General features: G+C 39.8%; 2 protein-coding genes across 2 annotated transcripts in view; both read left to right on the top strand.

Annotated features, from left to right (window-relative positions):
* The first annotated feature begins 11,331 nt into the window (after positions 1 to 11,331).
* LOC134643184 (uncharacterized) lies at positions 11,332 to 13,627 on the top strand. Its single transcript, XM_063495449.1, has 3 exons — positions 11,332 to 12,191; positions 12,733 to 12,846; positions 12,945 to 13,627. The coding sequence occupies exons 1-3, from the start codon at positions 11,336 to 11,338 to the stop codon at positions 13,040 to 13,042; spliced, it is 1,068 nt and encodes a 355-aa protein (XP_063351519.1). The 5' UTR covers positions 11,332 to 11,335; the 3' UTR covers positions 13,043 to 13,627.
* Positions 13,628 to 14,664: 1,037 nt separating this feature from the next.
* The window catches only part of psmd1 (proteasome 26S subunit, non-ATPase 1), a 37,912-nt gene continuing 36,498 nt past the window's right edge, over positions 14,665 to 16,078 (top strand). Inside the window, exons 1-3 of the mRNA XM_063495451.1 lie at positions 14,665 to 14,836; positions 15,416 to 15,459; positions 15,718 to 15,791. Coding sequence (XP_063351521.1) covers positions 14,821 to 14,836; positions 15,416 to 15,459; positions 15,718 to 15,791 — 134 coding nt within the window. The 5' untranslated portion in view covers positions 14,665 to 14,820. The remainder of the gene's footprint in view (positions 14,837 to 15,415; positions 15,460 to 15,717; positions 15,792 to 16,078) is intronic.

Here is a 16,078-nt window from a genome sequence, read left to right as displayed (position 1 = left end):
GATAATTCAATTAACGCGGCCAAGGCCTGCATTTCAAAACCTTTTCATCGGAGAGATTTGCATCATAAAACTCTGTGGCACAGCTGAAGGTCCTGTGACATTTTTTATGCTTTTAAATCTGCAAAATAAAATATATATGTTCTTTTCAGACAAGGCCTTTACCTCAAAAATGACATGTCCTCTTTGTTTTATTATGTAAATTATTCATAGCTGTACAATGTCAGAGTCTGATGGGATTGAAAAGGTGTGCATGTGTGTCACCTTTACGTTAAGTTTGCTGAAATCACAGCCAACAGGTAAGAAAGAATGTTTCACATTTAAACAGCTGATAAAAACTCATGTTCAGTGCTGAAATTAAAGCCAATCTGAACCTGGTTCTTGCACTGTTACACTGAGTCTAACTGAATACAAAAATAAGCTTATCTACTCAGTCATTGCAAAGCTGATTGTGTGCAGTTACGTAGTGAAATGTATGTTTTTATTTCCTGTTCTCGTCCAGCGGCTTCTGTAAGGTTTTTCCAGTGTTTTACAGTTACAGGAGCAGCATCTCAGAGGTTGGGCTCAGGAAGATCATGCAGACCCTTTCTCTTCTCATCCAATCAGGTTTGTGTGGCAAGTCAACTTTGCTGACCCCCTGACCTGTCACGCACCGTGGGTTTAGTCTGACGTATTCAAGGTGTAGCCATCTGTGCTCCCACCCCCAACCTCTGGTTTCTGTTTGGACAAGTCCTCTGTGTCCAGACCCACTGGACTGGAAAAGTTGCTTACAGTGGACTGTTTGTTTGGCTAAGCCCAGGAGAAAGGTTGGACGGAGGAGTAGCAGGGCTCCTGGAGGACACTTGCGTTTTCTCTTTTTTTCTTTTCCTTGGTTAACCGAGCTCCAGAGGGCACCTACGATTTAACTTGTAACACAATGACCTTTGACCTCTTTGTGTGTGTTTCTGATTGTTTGATTGGTTTTGTGCAGCGATAACTCTTTATTTATTTTTTTACTGCAACAGATATTCAGATCTCAAGTGTCAACATATAGTTCACAGGTCAAAAAAGACCCAACAAAGGGTCCAACCAGCAAATGGGCTCCAACCCGCTTGCGGGCATTTGCAAATCTTAAAATTGTGTATTTCTATTTATTTACTTTTTTACTGACTTTTTGTGGCCATATTGCCACAGTTACAGTTAAGAACTGACTGCATTATCAGTTCTTGTGGTCCAAACTGTGTAATTTAATCCAAACTAGAGATCTCAGTTGTTGTTAGTTTTATAGCCTTTATACCAACATGCTGCCATACCAGCCTTCATAACACTCCAAGCAAGGTGGCTAAGACGAGGGGCAATACCAACGGCAGCAGACGGGCTTAATATGGAAATGCTGAGACAGATTTTTGAAAGTGCAGTCATCATTTTGCCGGTTTCAAAATTTCCTTAACTCACTTTTGTGATTTGATTGACATCTAAATGTATTTTCATGGTGGCGTATGGGAATCATTTAAAGAACAAAATGTGATGGCAACATCTTGTAACCAAGACATTTCAAGAGGTTACAACACATTCACAATAATAATGACACGTGTCTGCGCAATAAACCATCCAAAATACACCAGGCAGCCACAACATTAAAACCACTTGCCCAATGCTGCGAAAATCCTCCTCATCTCACCAAAGAGCTCTGATTTATTGGTCCTCTTGGGATCAAACTTGCTCTGGTTCATCTCGTGGATGTTAGATAAGATTGCGGATACTCTGGGGGCCATTGGAACACCTTTGACTCTGTCACTGAGCAGTTTTTGCCATGCAGCGTGGCACAATGTCCTGCTGGCAGCTGTTGTTGGGGACCACTGTTACCAAGGTGTGTACAAATGAAAGTAATATCCACATAAATGCTAGTACCCAAAGTTTTGGAGCAGAGCAACGCAATGTAATGAAATGATAAATATTCACTTCATCTGTCAGTGCTCAGCTTTGTGTTGTAGTAGAATAAGTATTCAGGGCCTTTTAGCAAGTAAAGTAAAAGTTAATAGCATAATTTACACGCAAGTTATCAAAACGGAAAACGCACTTATTAAGCACACCACCCGCAATAAGATGTCATTATGATGACCAGTGCATTAATGTGTAAGCTATATATTTATGTTGTATTTGGCTGAAGAGTAACTACTTACTTCTTCATGTCTCGTTGGAAGGTTTAATCACTAAAATATTGTGATATAAGAGACACAGATCAAAAGTTTGCTACGTAAAATCTTAATCTGCAAATTAGCCGGTACAGCTGTGAGAATAATACCAAATAGCACAAATACTTCATGCAGTACTAAAATATTGCACTTTACCCCTGCACCAAGCACCGGGGTGTTTGGTGTCTAGTTGTTTACGTGTTTTTGTTTTTTCCAAAAGACCAAACCAGCTATATGAGCGCAGAGGTGACGTATGATTACCTTTGACAATGCAACTTCTGAGCACAACTCGCAGAAAACGTGCAAGTGCACATCCGCCAGAATCTATCATTTTTTCAGTCATACGCATGCCTGAAGTTCCCCCAAACAGCCGCAGCGTTTACTGTCAGCCCGCTGACATGTGAATGACACTTGAGGTAGACCATGAAATTGACAAACGACGTTTGCAGGGAAATCAGTGACGTCTTCGTGGTTTGAATCATATCTGACAATCAGTGTACAAATCAACAGCTTAACCAGCTAAACCGAGTACCAAAGCCCTAACAGATGGTGCGCCAGTGTCCACACACATACACAGCCAGGGTGTTCTCAAAGAGTGATGTGTCATCCTGTAGTAATGACACCGCAAATAAGACGAGATGGCTCAGACGCTGAATGTGCATCCCATTTACTCATTCGTTGTATTCATTATTCCTCTACTCCACGCAGCTTGTTTTGAGTGACTGAATATTTTGTTCCGCTCTGACATTCATTGAGCAAAACAGCGCGCAATGGTGCTGGTGATATATTTAATGAAATGCAGTACATGATGCTTCTTGGGTGGTAGTTGGCTACCAGAGACTTGGCCAGGCTGTGTATAAAAATATCACCCTTAGTTGTAAAATACTGCCATCTAGTGGACATAAGTCTGCACAAATGTTTAATGCTGAAGAAAATTCCATCCAAAGGCTTTTATTTTATTTTATTGCCTTCTGCAATTCATCACTGTAACTCTAAAACTGAAACTTACTCACTGCTGCAGTAAAAATATGCAAAGGTTTCCTCCTTAATTCTGGATGGAAATGCATAAAAGTCATGCTTGTTTTTAAGGTCTAAATTTAGAAATACACATTTTGCCTACAGAGCTGCTCATTACTTTTCATGGCACAGATTCAACAAGGTGCTGGAAACATTCCTCAGAAATTCTTGTCCATAACGTCATGATAGCATCACACAGTTGTTGCCAATTTGTCAGCTGCACATCCATGATGTAAATAGTCCATTCTATGATGGTTATGAAGGCCACAGAAGATCACAGTGTTTATGTTCAAGAAACCAGTTGAGAATAAATGATGCTCACTTGGTAATAACGGGCCCAAAGTGTGCCAAGAAAATATCCCCCACATATTACACCACTATACCAACAGGCAGGATTAAGCCATGCATTTATGTTGTTCACATTAAATTCTGATCCTGCCATTCAAATGTCCTGCTGAAATCAAGACTTGTCAGACAAGGCAGCATTTTCCACACTTCTAGTGTCCAGTTCTGGTGTGATAAATTCTTTAATTAAAAATTATCAGCTATGGATATAAAATTATAAAATTATACCAATTGGAAGGAGAGGGGTTGAGTTGGACATCAGTGAGCACCTTACCAAAGCTGAAAGAAGATGATTTATGCAGCAAAAAAGTATATAGTGGCGCTATAATGGCTATATTCAGTTTGGATTCTTGCCCTATGGTTATGTGATGTGCTGGGGGTGAAGGAAGCCTGAAAATTTTGAGAACCACTGTATTATATGGGACACACATAACAAGTGACAGATTTTCTTTCTGGTTTTTCATTTTGTCTTTGTAAATGTGAGTATATCCAACTTAGATGTTCACCTGATGCAAAGGCTTATAGGTTTCCTGCATCTCTGTCTCTCATGCTCACTGGTCAAATTCTTCTTCTTTTTTTCTTTATCAATCCTGCCATTCCATGTTCAAAGTCACCATCAGTCTGCCAGCAGCATAATAACAATAATGTCAGAGTGTCTTACAATGTCCTTTGGCCTACATTTTGGGGTTTCTGGAGTGCAGTTAGATAAACCAGTTGCTGAAGCAGAAAGAAAGCGGATCTGCCTGCCTATGTGCATGGCCTGTCGGCTTGGGGACCAACATGAAACATGAAATCCACCAGGGGGCAGTGAAGCCCAATGTCCAAGTAAAACTGTATCCACTGGAAGTGACAGTTGATGAATAGATGTTAACCACATAGTGTGGTGTGAGAAACACATGTGTATATGTATATATTAAATGTGTCATTTTTGAGCACATTACTACTAGTTACTAGTATCAATAATTCATTAAAAGGCTGTTCAAGAGTTCATTATAAATTTGCAGTTTTACAGATTTAAATTTCATAGATTTTATTCACTAGCCACAATGTGTCAACTCAACCGTCCACGTGTTGTAAATTTATTGCTTTTTTGATGGCCGAGGCACTGTGACATAAAAGTAGGACTTTTCTTCTTCGTCTTCTTTACTTTTTTTGATTTCAGGCTTTGACAGTGATACTCCTGCCTCCTCAAGAGTGTTCTTGATTTGTTAAATGTTCTAAGGTTTTTTATCTTAATCATGGAAATAATTCTGTCATCATCCATCTGTGGTCTTTCGGGATTTTTGCTGTTACTGAGCTAGTAAGTGCACAATTTTTCTTCATGCACCAGACTTTTTGCCATGTTTCTGATAGGTTTTTTCTTTTCTTTTGTTTTTTTAGCCTAATTATGGTCTCCTTCACTTGCATTAACTTCTGTTTGCACCTCATATTGAAAGTTTTTGTGAAAAGATACCAAATAACTCACCTGCCCATTGCGCTGCTTGTCAGTAACCTTGTACCCTAAAAAACAGCCTCTAAAGGGGAACTATCTAAAACGAATGGCTGTTAGTCCTAAACAGTTAATCCAATAATTTTGCTAAACTCTTTGAATTAAAGTTGAAGTCTTCACTTCAATCACATATTGACTGTTTAAAATCCACCGTTGTGGTGCACAGAGAGATGAAAACCTACCACAGTTCAGCTTCATTTAGTTCTGGACTTGCCTATTCAATGAAACCAGATACACACTCACATGTTTAGTACATTGTTACTTTATATTTAGGCTAAATATATCAATAGAAAATTTTTTTTCCCACGCATGGGATCACCACTCCCTCACCTCGCCGGCTTTGTTAAAAACATTGATCAAATCCTCCTTGACATCTAATACCCATTATACCAGATCTGGTCTATTCTGCATTGTTTAAAACTGGGGCAATATAATGTTACTTCCCTGAATCATCTCTCCAGTTCTGCTTTTGCTTTTCAGACAGCTATGACAAAGAGCAAAGTCTGTTTTAAAGCTCTGCACTGCAGAGCCTGGACCATTTTTGGTTTGGGTCGGTTGCTGCTGTTGGGACCCATACTCTTTGGTGAGCAACTTACACTTTTAAATAAATAATAATAATAATACAATTATAACCCTCTTTTGAGTAGGTACTGTGCACCGCAGCATATTTTGTGATGTGAAATACTTTTATAGTTATTATATAATTGTTTTCTGTGTGACTTTATCAGTTTCTCTCATCCTTTTGGAGTCATTTTGACCCATTCTTCCTTATATTGTTTCTTTGGTTCACTGAGGCTTGGAGACGCTTTCATAGGGTCCTAGCACCAGATTTCAGTCCGGTTGAGGTTTGGATTTTGTCAGGGCCATTGCAACACCCTGATTCATTTTTTTAATTTTTCAGGCATTCTGTTGTAGATTTTCTGCTGTGCTTGGTATCATTGTTGTGTTGCAAGAAACCGTTTCAGCCAAGCTTTATCTGTCGGACAGATGGACTCCAGAATACTTTTGCGTACAGAGGAGTTCATCATGGTAGCTGCAAAACAAGCCCAAATCATCACCCCTCCACCACCGTACTTGACAGTTAATATGAGGCATTTGTGCTGATAGGCTGTGTTTGGTTTTCGCCGAACATGTCACTGTGCATTATATAGCTCACCTTTGGTCTCGTCTGTCTAAAGGACATTGTTCCAGAAGTCTTGTGGTTTGTTCAGGTGTAATTTTATTAACCTAAGCTGTGCTGCCATGTTCTTTTCAGAGAGGAGAGGCTTTCTCCTGGCAACCCCTCCGAACAGCTCATACGTGATTAGTCTTTTTCTAACTGTCATGCACTTTAATATTTAACATGTTAACTGGAACTTGAGGAATATGAGATGTAGCTCTTGGGTATTTTGCACTTTCTCTGAGGTTTGCATGTTCTGACCTTGAGATGAATTTGCTGATGATCAGTTAATCAGGTACATTTAATTAGCAGCACCTAGCTTCACTCTTTGCCTTAATTCCTATGGAAACAGTAAGGGTGTACTTAGTTTTTACATGACTGTATTTCTAGTTGAAGGGTCAAACAAGATGAGCTGTTTGATAATCGATGTATCCTAAACCACAAAATAAACTGTAAGTACCTTACCTAAAATGAGAAAAGCTGGAAAAAAGGAGGGAAATGATGCAGTTTTATAGAATTCAAATTCCTGCAATTATTCAGTAACTGTCTCCTAAAACAAAATGGGTCATTGTCATGCTATTCTTCTTTTCTTTGTTTTTTTTTTCTCCCATTTTAATCTGGAATGTTAAAATCCATACTGTGTTAATTATAATATACCTAGTTTGCGGCTAACATTAAACATTTGTGGAGTAACAGGATCAGAGAAGTTTTTAAGTGATATTCTGCTGATTTAAAGTGCCTTAAAACAAATTGTGTCATGTGTGGAAATCAGGGCAACTGAGAGGAATTGCCTCCACATCACTGGGTGACTCACCACTCCTGCAGAATTCTTCTTCAACAGGTCTGTCCTTACTTACCTCAAGGAAAACATAGGTCCATATTAGTTAATATTAGCAAATCTTTACAGTTTAGAGTAAGAGTTTGTTTTCTAAAAGTGTTAAAATTGCAATGAAATGTTTTGTCTTCTCTGAAATGTGTCCACAGTATTGCTGGCACCATTGCAGAGTCAATATGAAACCAATGTGACAGAGAATGAAGTCCGCAGAGCAAGAAGAAGCTCTACACCTGCTGATGACTCAGTTTTGCCTCCAAACATCCTGAACGGCTCTCATCTGTCTTCTCTCAAAGCTCTGGTGTCGGACAAGAAAATCACAGGTTCAAAACAGCACCACACCTCCTCCCAAAACTCATCACAGCATGATTTAATAAATATATAAAATAACATCTCCCTCTTGCCCCCTGGGGTGCCGTGTGTGTTCCTCAAGCTTCGATTTCTTGATGTCAGCACCTTCCTTTATCTGTTGAGGGTGCGTCCAGGGCTTGGTCGTCCATGATAGTTCCTCTTCCTGTTCAGCTGCCTGAGGCTTTCTTGAGCAGCTCATCTTGGGCAGGCGTCTTGATGTATTCACAGATGCTTTCTGTTACATCCTGGATTGTGGCTCCCTCTTTCCATTGCTTATAGATCCTAATACCTGGCTGTGACTCGCCTTTGTGCGTCTTTATCACAGTTCCCACTGGCTTGTGGGATACTCAGTTACTTGTAGTTGCCCTGTATATTCTGGCTCCTATCAACCGCTTCAGTCCGGATCACCTTCCCTCTCTTTGCAACCATTCAGCCACACCTAACTTATGTGAATGACATCACATTATCCTCACTTCAAATCTTTGTAAAGTGGATCAGTAAGTTCTCATTCATGCCATACTTGAGAAACTGACAATGAATTTCTTCAGTTCAATGAATAGTTTAAAATAATTTTTAGCAAATTCACCTGTGACATTCCTCTCTGCTTACTTTGACATTGTTTTTTTTAAGAAATTTTTTTTAAGAAGAATTATGCACTGATGATGTTTGTTCTCAAATTCCTGTTAGTATTATGTTAAGATAAAATTCATACAGCCAAAAAAAACCCTCATGAGCACAAACTTTGCACCCAAGTAAAACATTTATCCACAAGATGGCGGCAAAAGAAAGACTGTCTTGACTGACCTAAGCAGCATGTCCCCTTTACTGCAAGTCATTGGCCTGCTCACATTCAACTCATATCCTCTGTCTCTATTGAATAAATCCACTCCAACCCCCATAAAAAATTCAATTTTCATATTGTGTTTGGAAGACAAGAAATAAGAAAAACTCCAAAGTTTCTTATTACATGATTAAAAAATAATAATAAAAAATCACAAGAAGAAATGTTGCAGGATAACTGTGTTCTTTCAGAGGAAAAATGCTTTCAAAGAGCAGCTGTGTTCAGAGTGCAGAAAGAGTGAAGTCTTAGTCATTGTTTATCACTGGTTTATTATTACTAGAAAAAGCATCATGTTCTTGTGAAATGAGTGACCTGACTTGAGTCAGTAAGCTGGAATGAAAAGCTGTTGATTTCTTTCATTTTTAAGAAAATGTGTTGAAGAGTTACAGTGAGGCATGTAAAACGAAGAGTAAATAAACAGGCTTATTTTTAATATCTAATAACCAGATGCACTAATTTGTCTATCCTGGTATGCTTTTAATACCAGGCATCATTTGGCATCAATTTCCTGCTGAAACATGAAGCTGTTGCCAATCAGATGTTTTCTAAATTGTATTGAATGGTGGATCAAAATCTGATGGTACTTTTCTTTATTCATAATTCCATCAATTTTGACAAGATCCCCATGACAGAGCCTCCACTGTGTTTTACTGGTGCCCTTGGTCCTCTGACCTCCTCCATGCATACTGATGATGATATGACTCCATAAGGCATGTTGCCACTGATTTTCAGTTCAGTTCTTGTGTATTTTGGCATGTGTTTTTTTCTTATTTCTTACGGGCATTTCAAATGCTTTAATCTGTTGTAGATATTTTTTAGATGTTCAGCGTCTTCTTTGGTCCTTCGCCTTTCCAGTTTCCTCAGACTAATCAAACTGTGTTATCACTGGCATTTTAAAAATTTAGAAAGCCTGATGAGGGATGGCTCAAGACTTCTGCACGGAACTTTATCTGGAATTGTGGCTTCTGTCAAAAAAATTGATACAACTTTTCAAAGATGATAACAGTGCAATTTCTTGTTTTGAACTTTGCTTTGGACTTCATGTTATTACAGTTCACCTGGGTCTCTGTGTCTCTCTCTCTGGTCAAAGTGGGCTTCCTGACCCCGAGTTTCTCCTTTCATGGTTTGAAAAGGTCAGTAGACTGACTCTAGCATACACAACAAAAATAGCGTGGGAACTGTCCACGTTGTTGAAATATACGCAAGACGACGGTGATCACAAATGTGACCTTGAATTTGCTGGGAGAGAAATGTTGGTGGTTGTGCTATAAGCATAAAAAGTAACAGTATCGTCAGTGTTGGGAAGGTTACTTTTAAAATGTATTCCATTACAGAATACCGAATACATGCCCCAAAATGTATTCTGTAACGTATTCCGTTACGTTACTCAATGAGGGTAACGTATTCTGAATACTTTGGATTACTTAATATATTATCATGCTGTTTACAACTACGTGAATGTACTATTGCTGTGATTTATTACTGTTACTGAAGGTCCGCGGCTCCGAACCGTAGTAAAGGGACCTCTGGCTAATACGTCGGGTTCGTGTCGGGCTCGTAGCTGAAAACTAGCTTTACTTTGTTGTCTGGGTCAACTTTGCTAGCGAGAGACAGAGAGAGGCGTTGAAAGGCTGCTCCAACAGAACTTATTTTTTCCGGAGGAAAACACGAACACAGTGTACAGTTGAGTCTTAATAGCTTACTTACAAATGGGCTCGTCAGGCACTCTTCTTGGCTGCAGTGGTTATTATTATATTTACATGCTTCCAGCTCCCGTTTTTGCTCCGTGACAGCTCGGACTTTTCCTTTCTCTCCCTCCCTCGCTCACAGACACATAACGTGTATGGTAGTCCATTCTCGCTGCAGCACGGACTACACTGCCCATGAGGCTACATTCTTTAGGGCCATGCCTTTAGCATTCTGCCTTTTAGCTTAGCACAACAACAACAACAAAAAAGCGCTCTCTCACCCAGGAAACAAGCAGAGAGAGAGCGTCACCCTGTAACCATGGCAACCGTAACGCTGCCGCCTGGAACAACAGAGCGTAGCTGTCAAACAAACCCAAACAGTCTTGACTCGCGATAATATGAAACAGGAAAGTACCGCCGTGTAATCCATTTATTTCAACAAAGTAACTGTATTCTGAATACCACCTTTTTAAACGGTAACTGTAACGGAATACAGTTACTCATATTTTGTATTCTAAATACGTAACGGCGGTACATGTATTCCGTTACTCCCCAACACTGAGTATCGTGTGTATTTTGTACATAACAGGTTTTAACTAAAAACACTTAAAGCTGTACTGTTCAGTTACACTGCAAAGACATGACGAAGCAAGTGCACCACCCACCTAATCAGTGTTCAGCCAGTCTAAAGGTCAAAGGCTGAAACCTCAGCATTGATTTTGGTCCGACTTTATAGTTTATTATCCATCAGTAAACAATCTCACACAAACTCAGCAGCTGAAGTTATTTCATTTGGATTTCAGTTAATGAACTCAATGGCATTTTAGGTTGACGGCACCTTTTAATTTGAGGAACAAGCGTGGGTGGATTAAAGGATTAGTCTGAGGTACTCATGAGCTTGTTGAAGTAGAGAGGATTTTGAGTGTGAAAGTCATTTTTTGATCTCATAATGAAGTCAAATATTTCCAGAAATGGGCTATTTTAACAAAAGTGGGTCAGACAAATAAACTTTTGTGCTCTCTGTCATTTCTTTTTTTCCACTTAGATAAGAATCTATGACTCTGGAGAGAAGTCAGGACTGTTTTCCATGCGAATAGTGGGAATAAAGAAAGTGAAGTCTACACCCTGAGGTTTAAATATACAACATTTACCCCACAACCTTTAAATACTTATAAGGAATTCTTAGAAAATAAAAAAAAACTGTACTATTTTTCCCCTTTCATCCCCTCTGACTGCTGTTAAATGATATTCTTGGATAATTGGTAGTAATGTATTTCCAATATCTATTTCTGTCTAGTTATCCATTAAAGATTAACTTCATTATCAAGCCACTGTTGTTTGGTTATTGACGTTTAGCCACGCCCACTAAAAGGATCAGCCAATACAAATGCGAGTAGATCCCCCCACCCTCCTCCTCACACACACACACACCCTTCCCGCTGATGACCGTGAGCAAGTTTCACGGTTCACCCTCCGGCAATGGATTGACGATTCATGTAAATAAAACTGATCGGCGCAACTTAAATTGCGCAAGAATGGCGGACGAGGAGTCACTGAAGGACACGCTGGACGAGGAGAGGGAGTTTCAGAAGACTATAGCGAACATTGGAGGTAGAGAGAGGATTTATTTGGTGAGTGATGTCTGCAGAAGTAAAGACTTGGACGGGGATGACGCCGAAATATTGCAGGAGTTCGTACGCGACATGTTTCACAACGGCAGCCTGGTGGCAAACGGTCATGGTGGCCCCCAGTCAAGTCCGGCAAGCGATCATGGCGGTAAAGCAAGTACAAACCACGTTTCCAGCGAGGCGGAGACGGTAAAGGGCAATGAAAATTCTCTAACAGCGAGGCCCAAGGACTTGGAATTGGGAGAGGACAGAGAGAAAAAGAGACGACCAGCGGGTAGTAGCAATGCTCAGAGGACAGCAACGAGGAGGGCGAACATCCACAGCCTGAAGAGAGCGATAGACTTCCCTGTCATCATATTCATCTTCAGACAGACTTTCATCGGCCGAGCTCCAAACGAGGTGTGCTTAAAAGAGATCCTCAAGGATGTAAAGGCACGCACGAAACGCGCTACAATCGCTCGGCCAGCTCTGATTGGATTAATCCACACAACCGACGAGAGCGCCGAGACGCGCCGGTGCGCCCAGCTTCTGGAGCGTCTGATCCGCTCGGTGTTCCACAAACATGCATCAGAGGCGATATGGGTCGGCTGCTTCATCCCGAAGACAGACACCCGAATGCTCAGCATCAAGAAAAACGTCTGCAGAGTTATACATTCATCTCAAGCAGCAGGTGTACACACATTCCACTTGTAGCAAAACCTCAGAAAAGCTTATTTATTTCATGCAGTGTTAAAAACAAAAAAACAAACGTGTTTTAGTGTGACCATCTGCCACAACCGCACACACCCATGTCAGCAGGACACATGCTTGTAAACATGAAGTTTGAACCTTGGCACATTTAACCAGGCCAGCATGGGAATATTGTACAATGTACAGCATATTAGATCACCAAGAGGCAAACAGCATAATTTGTCCAAGATATAATATGTAAACTATTATACTGAAGCCTCGACTACTCATAATATGATCATTGTATGCTCACCATTGAGCACTACTTCAATTCAAGTCCATACAGGACATATTTTAATGTACTTTAATGAGAGAGCTCACTCTCTTGTGTAGGCCAATTCATGACACTCACAAGACCACACTGCACACATTTTTCTTCCCAGGCATGCCTGCAAAGGCCAGGAAACAATGGGAGCATTCACAAAACGGTCGCCCCCTTAGAAAAGCTGCCACATTGTTAAACGCTTATTATCACCTTTCAGATAATACTAGGGGTGAAGAGAACCCAGTTTTCTGGTCATTGCAACGTTGGTTCAGCCACTGGAGAAGAGAAGACCGAGGTTCAACCAGCAAATCATCAAGCAGCGGGCAAAGAGGTAGCTGCAAAGTAACTTCAGCAGAGAAATGCCTGAACTGCACCACAGTCCTGCAGTCACTTATTTTCCCTGCAAGTTCACAAGTTGTCTTTTTTCAGGTGACGCTGAAAGTGCAGAAGAGGGCATCCCTCTGAAAACCTGTGTCTTGTCTACTGGACCAACTCTGAATGGAGAACCATCTGGAGGAGACGGCTAATGTAACCTGTGTGCTTTTTAGACTGTGAAAAGAGAAGCTGGCCTCAGTGCTTTGCTACAGTGTTACAATTTTTCTTTGTGATGCTCAGGGACCCACTTCTTATGAACCAGCATGCTTCTTGTCATGTCAAAGCCACCCAAACACTGTCAGGTTGGAAACATGCATTAGTTTGTTACATGTTGAGAAAGCATTAGACGGCTTACAGCATAAGTACTCTTATAAAATGATACAGGACTTGATTACTGGCTCACTGTTTGTCAGGGGACTTGTGTATGTCAAATACAGGGAATTAAAGAACAAAATCAACTGACATGATAAAAGCCTTAAAATGTGAAATCTCACACAGTTTACCTGAATCCAGGTCACGTTCTCGCCTAGAAGCACTGCACTAATTTTCCGGAAAACCGTATTAATTGGATCACAGGGACCCTGGGTGCTTTACTTAAGAATTTATTTTTCCTTTTTCATTAGGATTTTGTGTCTTAGAGACAACTTTTAGGACCACCAATATTTGTAACAGGATTTATGTCACTTGTATTTATGTAGCCTACTGACTTATTCATCCCTTTAAATAAACGTCATTGGACTTGCCTGAGTGTTCAGCTTTGTTTTAAAACACATACTCCTTGCCCTTTCTTTCAATAAAGTAAAAACTGCCTGGGTGGCAACTAGTAGTCATCGAAAGCTGTATTGTCATATAACTTTGCATGAAAAACACGCCGCCCTTGGCTTCCACGATCTTCATTTAATTGCCAGATGTGCTTATTTGCTGTTTGTAAGTAGTGTTGCCAACTCCTCAGTAAGGAAAATCGCTATTGGTTGTCCTAAAAGTCGCTAGAAATCGCTAAATGACGTCATCACCTAATTTGCATAATTGGTCATGCTAATATAATTGTAACCTATGTTGTTGGAGAGAGAAATAACATCGTGGAAGAGACATAAAGTGAGTAAAAAAACGTCCTAAATGCATTTAGAGTTTATTTAGAACTACAAATTAAATTTCTTTTAGCAATTATTGTTTTTTTTAATGTCACAATTCCAACCCTGCTCCTTTACCCGGGCTTGGACCGGCAAAAGTGACCCGAAATAGGCACTCTGGTGGAGTTACTTTGTGTGTGTGTGTGTGTTTACAAGTAGTTTTAAACCTTGTGATCCACAAAACAGCATAAGAGTAAAAGAAGAACTGACTGCGTTACAGCACCCGCTGTTTGTTGAGAGTAAAAGCGATACGCGCTTTCACGGTTTTTTTAGCGACTTTTTTTTTTAGAAAAAAAATTGCTAGGGGGTCTGAAAACTCGCTAAATATAGCGACAAAGTCGCTAAGTTGGCAACACTGTTTGTAAGCGACCTGCCTTGTCTTGACAGAAAGGTAGAAGAGCTGCTGGGCTGGCAGGTCGCCATTTGAGGTGCCAGTGTAAAAATCGGATACATTCAACTACAATTACAAATTCCCCACATTTTTTAAAATATTATTTACGTTATCTTTATGTTAATTAGTTATAAAACTGGTATATGTTGGTCCAACTGATGATTCCAGCGTGAATTGTATACATTTTTTTACGTTTTTAATCAGGCATAGTAACAGCTGGCCAACCCGAGGGTCCTTCAGACAGGGACTTGCGGTGTTGAACAAAAAGAAGTTAGCAGCGGCTGCGTTCAGTTCGGTGGTTAAACATATCCAAATATTGCAAATCTTTTCTTTAACTTCCCCCAAATCACACGAAATTTCGCCGTCAAACTAGGATACGCGGGGCCGAGGAGGGACTGAAGAGCCAATCATGATAACATCTGCCGGTAAGTAGTTGAAGGTAGCTTTATTTTGTTAGCCGTTGCCATTGATTTAGCTGAGTCACACGGCTAATACTTGGCAGCCCACCATAGACCGTTGATCACATATAAAACTACTAAAGTAGTTATAGTAAGGAGAAACACATTTCATTGTGGATTTTCCCGTGTTTCAGAAATGGTTTTAATCACTGCAAGGCTGTTTAAATGGAGGAAGCAGAAATAAATTACAGTAATGGCAACAGCATGGATCTTTATAAACATGTTCATTTTTGCTTTCATCTGAGACGCAATTTCCGAGGACGTTATGTGTTTGAATACATCCGAAATGCTGCTGTCATCGTAGTATTGCTATAAACAATCTTCAAATTGCCGGATTTTGGGCTAACATTATATTTGATCCTCAATAGAAAAAATATTTTAAGCTTCTGTAGCTCCTCAGACCGTATTGTAATGTAATGTATTCTTAGAATGTCTTGTCTTTGATTTGCAAATGTATTTAATATTTGAAATGACCGTGGGATGAAAAGAAAAGTATTTGGATTTTATGAAGTAAACATCCATTTAATAATTTCTTTTGTTTTCTAGCTGGAATTATTTCTCTCCTTGATGAGGATGAGCCCCAGCTTAAGGTAAGAGTTGGTTGTAGGGTAGTCAATTGAATATTCGGGTAACGAGAGATTTTCATGTCTTGTTATCTCACCACAAGATATACAGTTGCAGAGATAAAGTCTCTTGACCTTTGTAAATTGTCAGTGTGGCCCATCAAGTTTTGCTCAGTGTTTTATTTTTCTACGTGACATAAATGTAAACTCATTTGGTGTATGCAGTATTACATAAAAGTGAATACAAAGATGAATATTTAAACAACACGTCTGTTTTTCTTGCAGGAGTTTGCTCTGCACAAGCTAGATGCCATTGTGAATGACTTTTGGGCTGAGATTTCAGGATCCGTGGATAAGATGTAAGTAGCGAAGAGCTTATATTATAGTTATTACAGTACTGTAACATAAGTCAGCAGGAACTTAAGCTCATTGTTTATTTCTATGTCTGTTGTAGGGTTAAAGATTTAACTGACTTTCCCTGTAAATGTTGATACACTGACAACAGTATTTACTCTCCCTCAAAGCTCCCTCATGGTCCAGTAACAAATGCAGACCTGAATGATTTTGATCATCTCTGATCTGATCTACAATTTACTCAATGGTGATTAGAAAAATGGCTCCTGCCAGTTTTGTTTTATGTAACTAG

The sequence above is a fragment of the Pelmatolapia mariae genome, linkage group LG15, assembly GCF_036321145.2.
Source record: "Pelmatolapia mariae isolate MD_Pm_ZW linkage group LG15, Pm_UMD_F_2, whole genome shotgun sequence".
NCBI lineage: Eukaryota > Metazoa > Chordata > Actinopteri > Cichliformes > Cichlidae > Pelmatolapia > Pelmatolapia mariae.
Note: the sequence above shows the minus strand (reverse complement) of the source record. Positions and strands in the feature narration are given on the sequence as shown.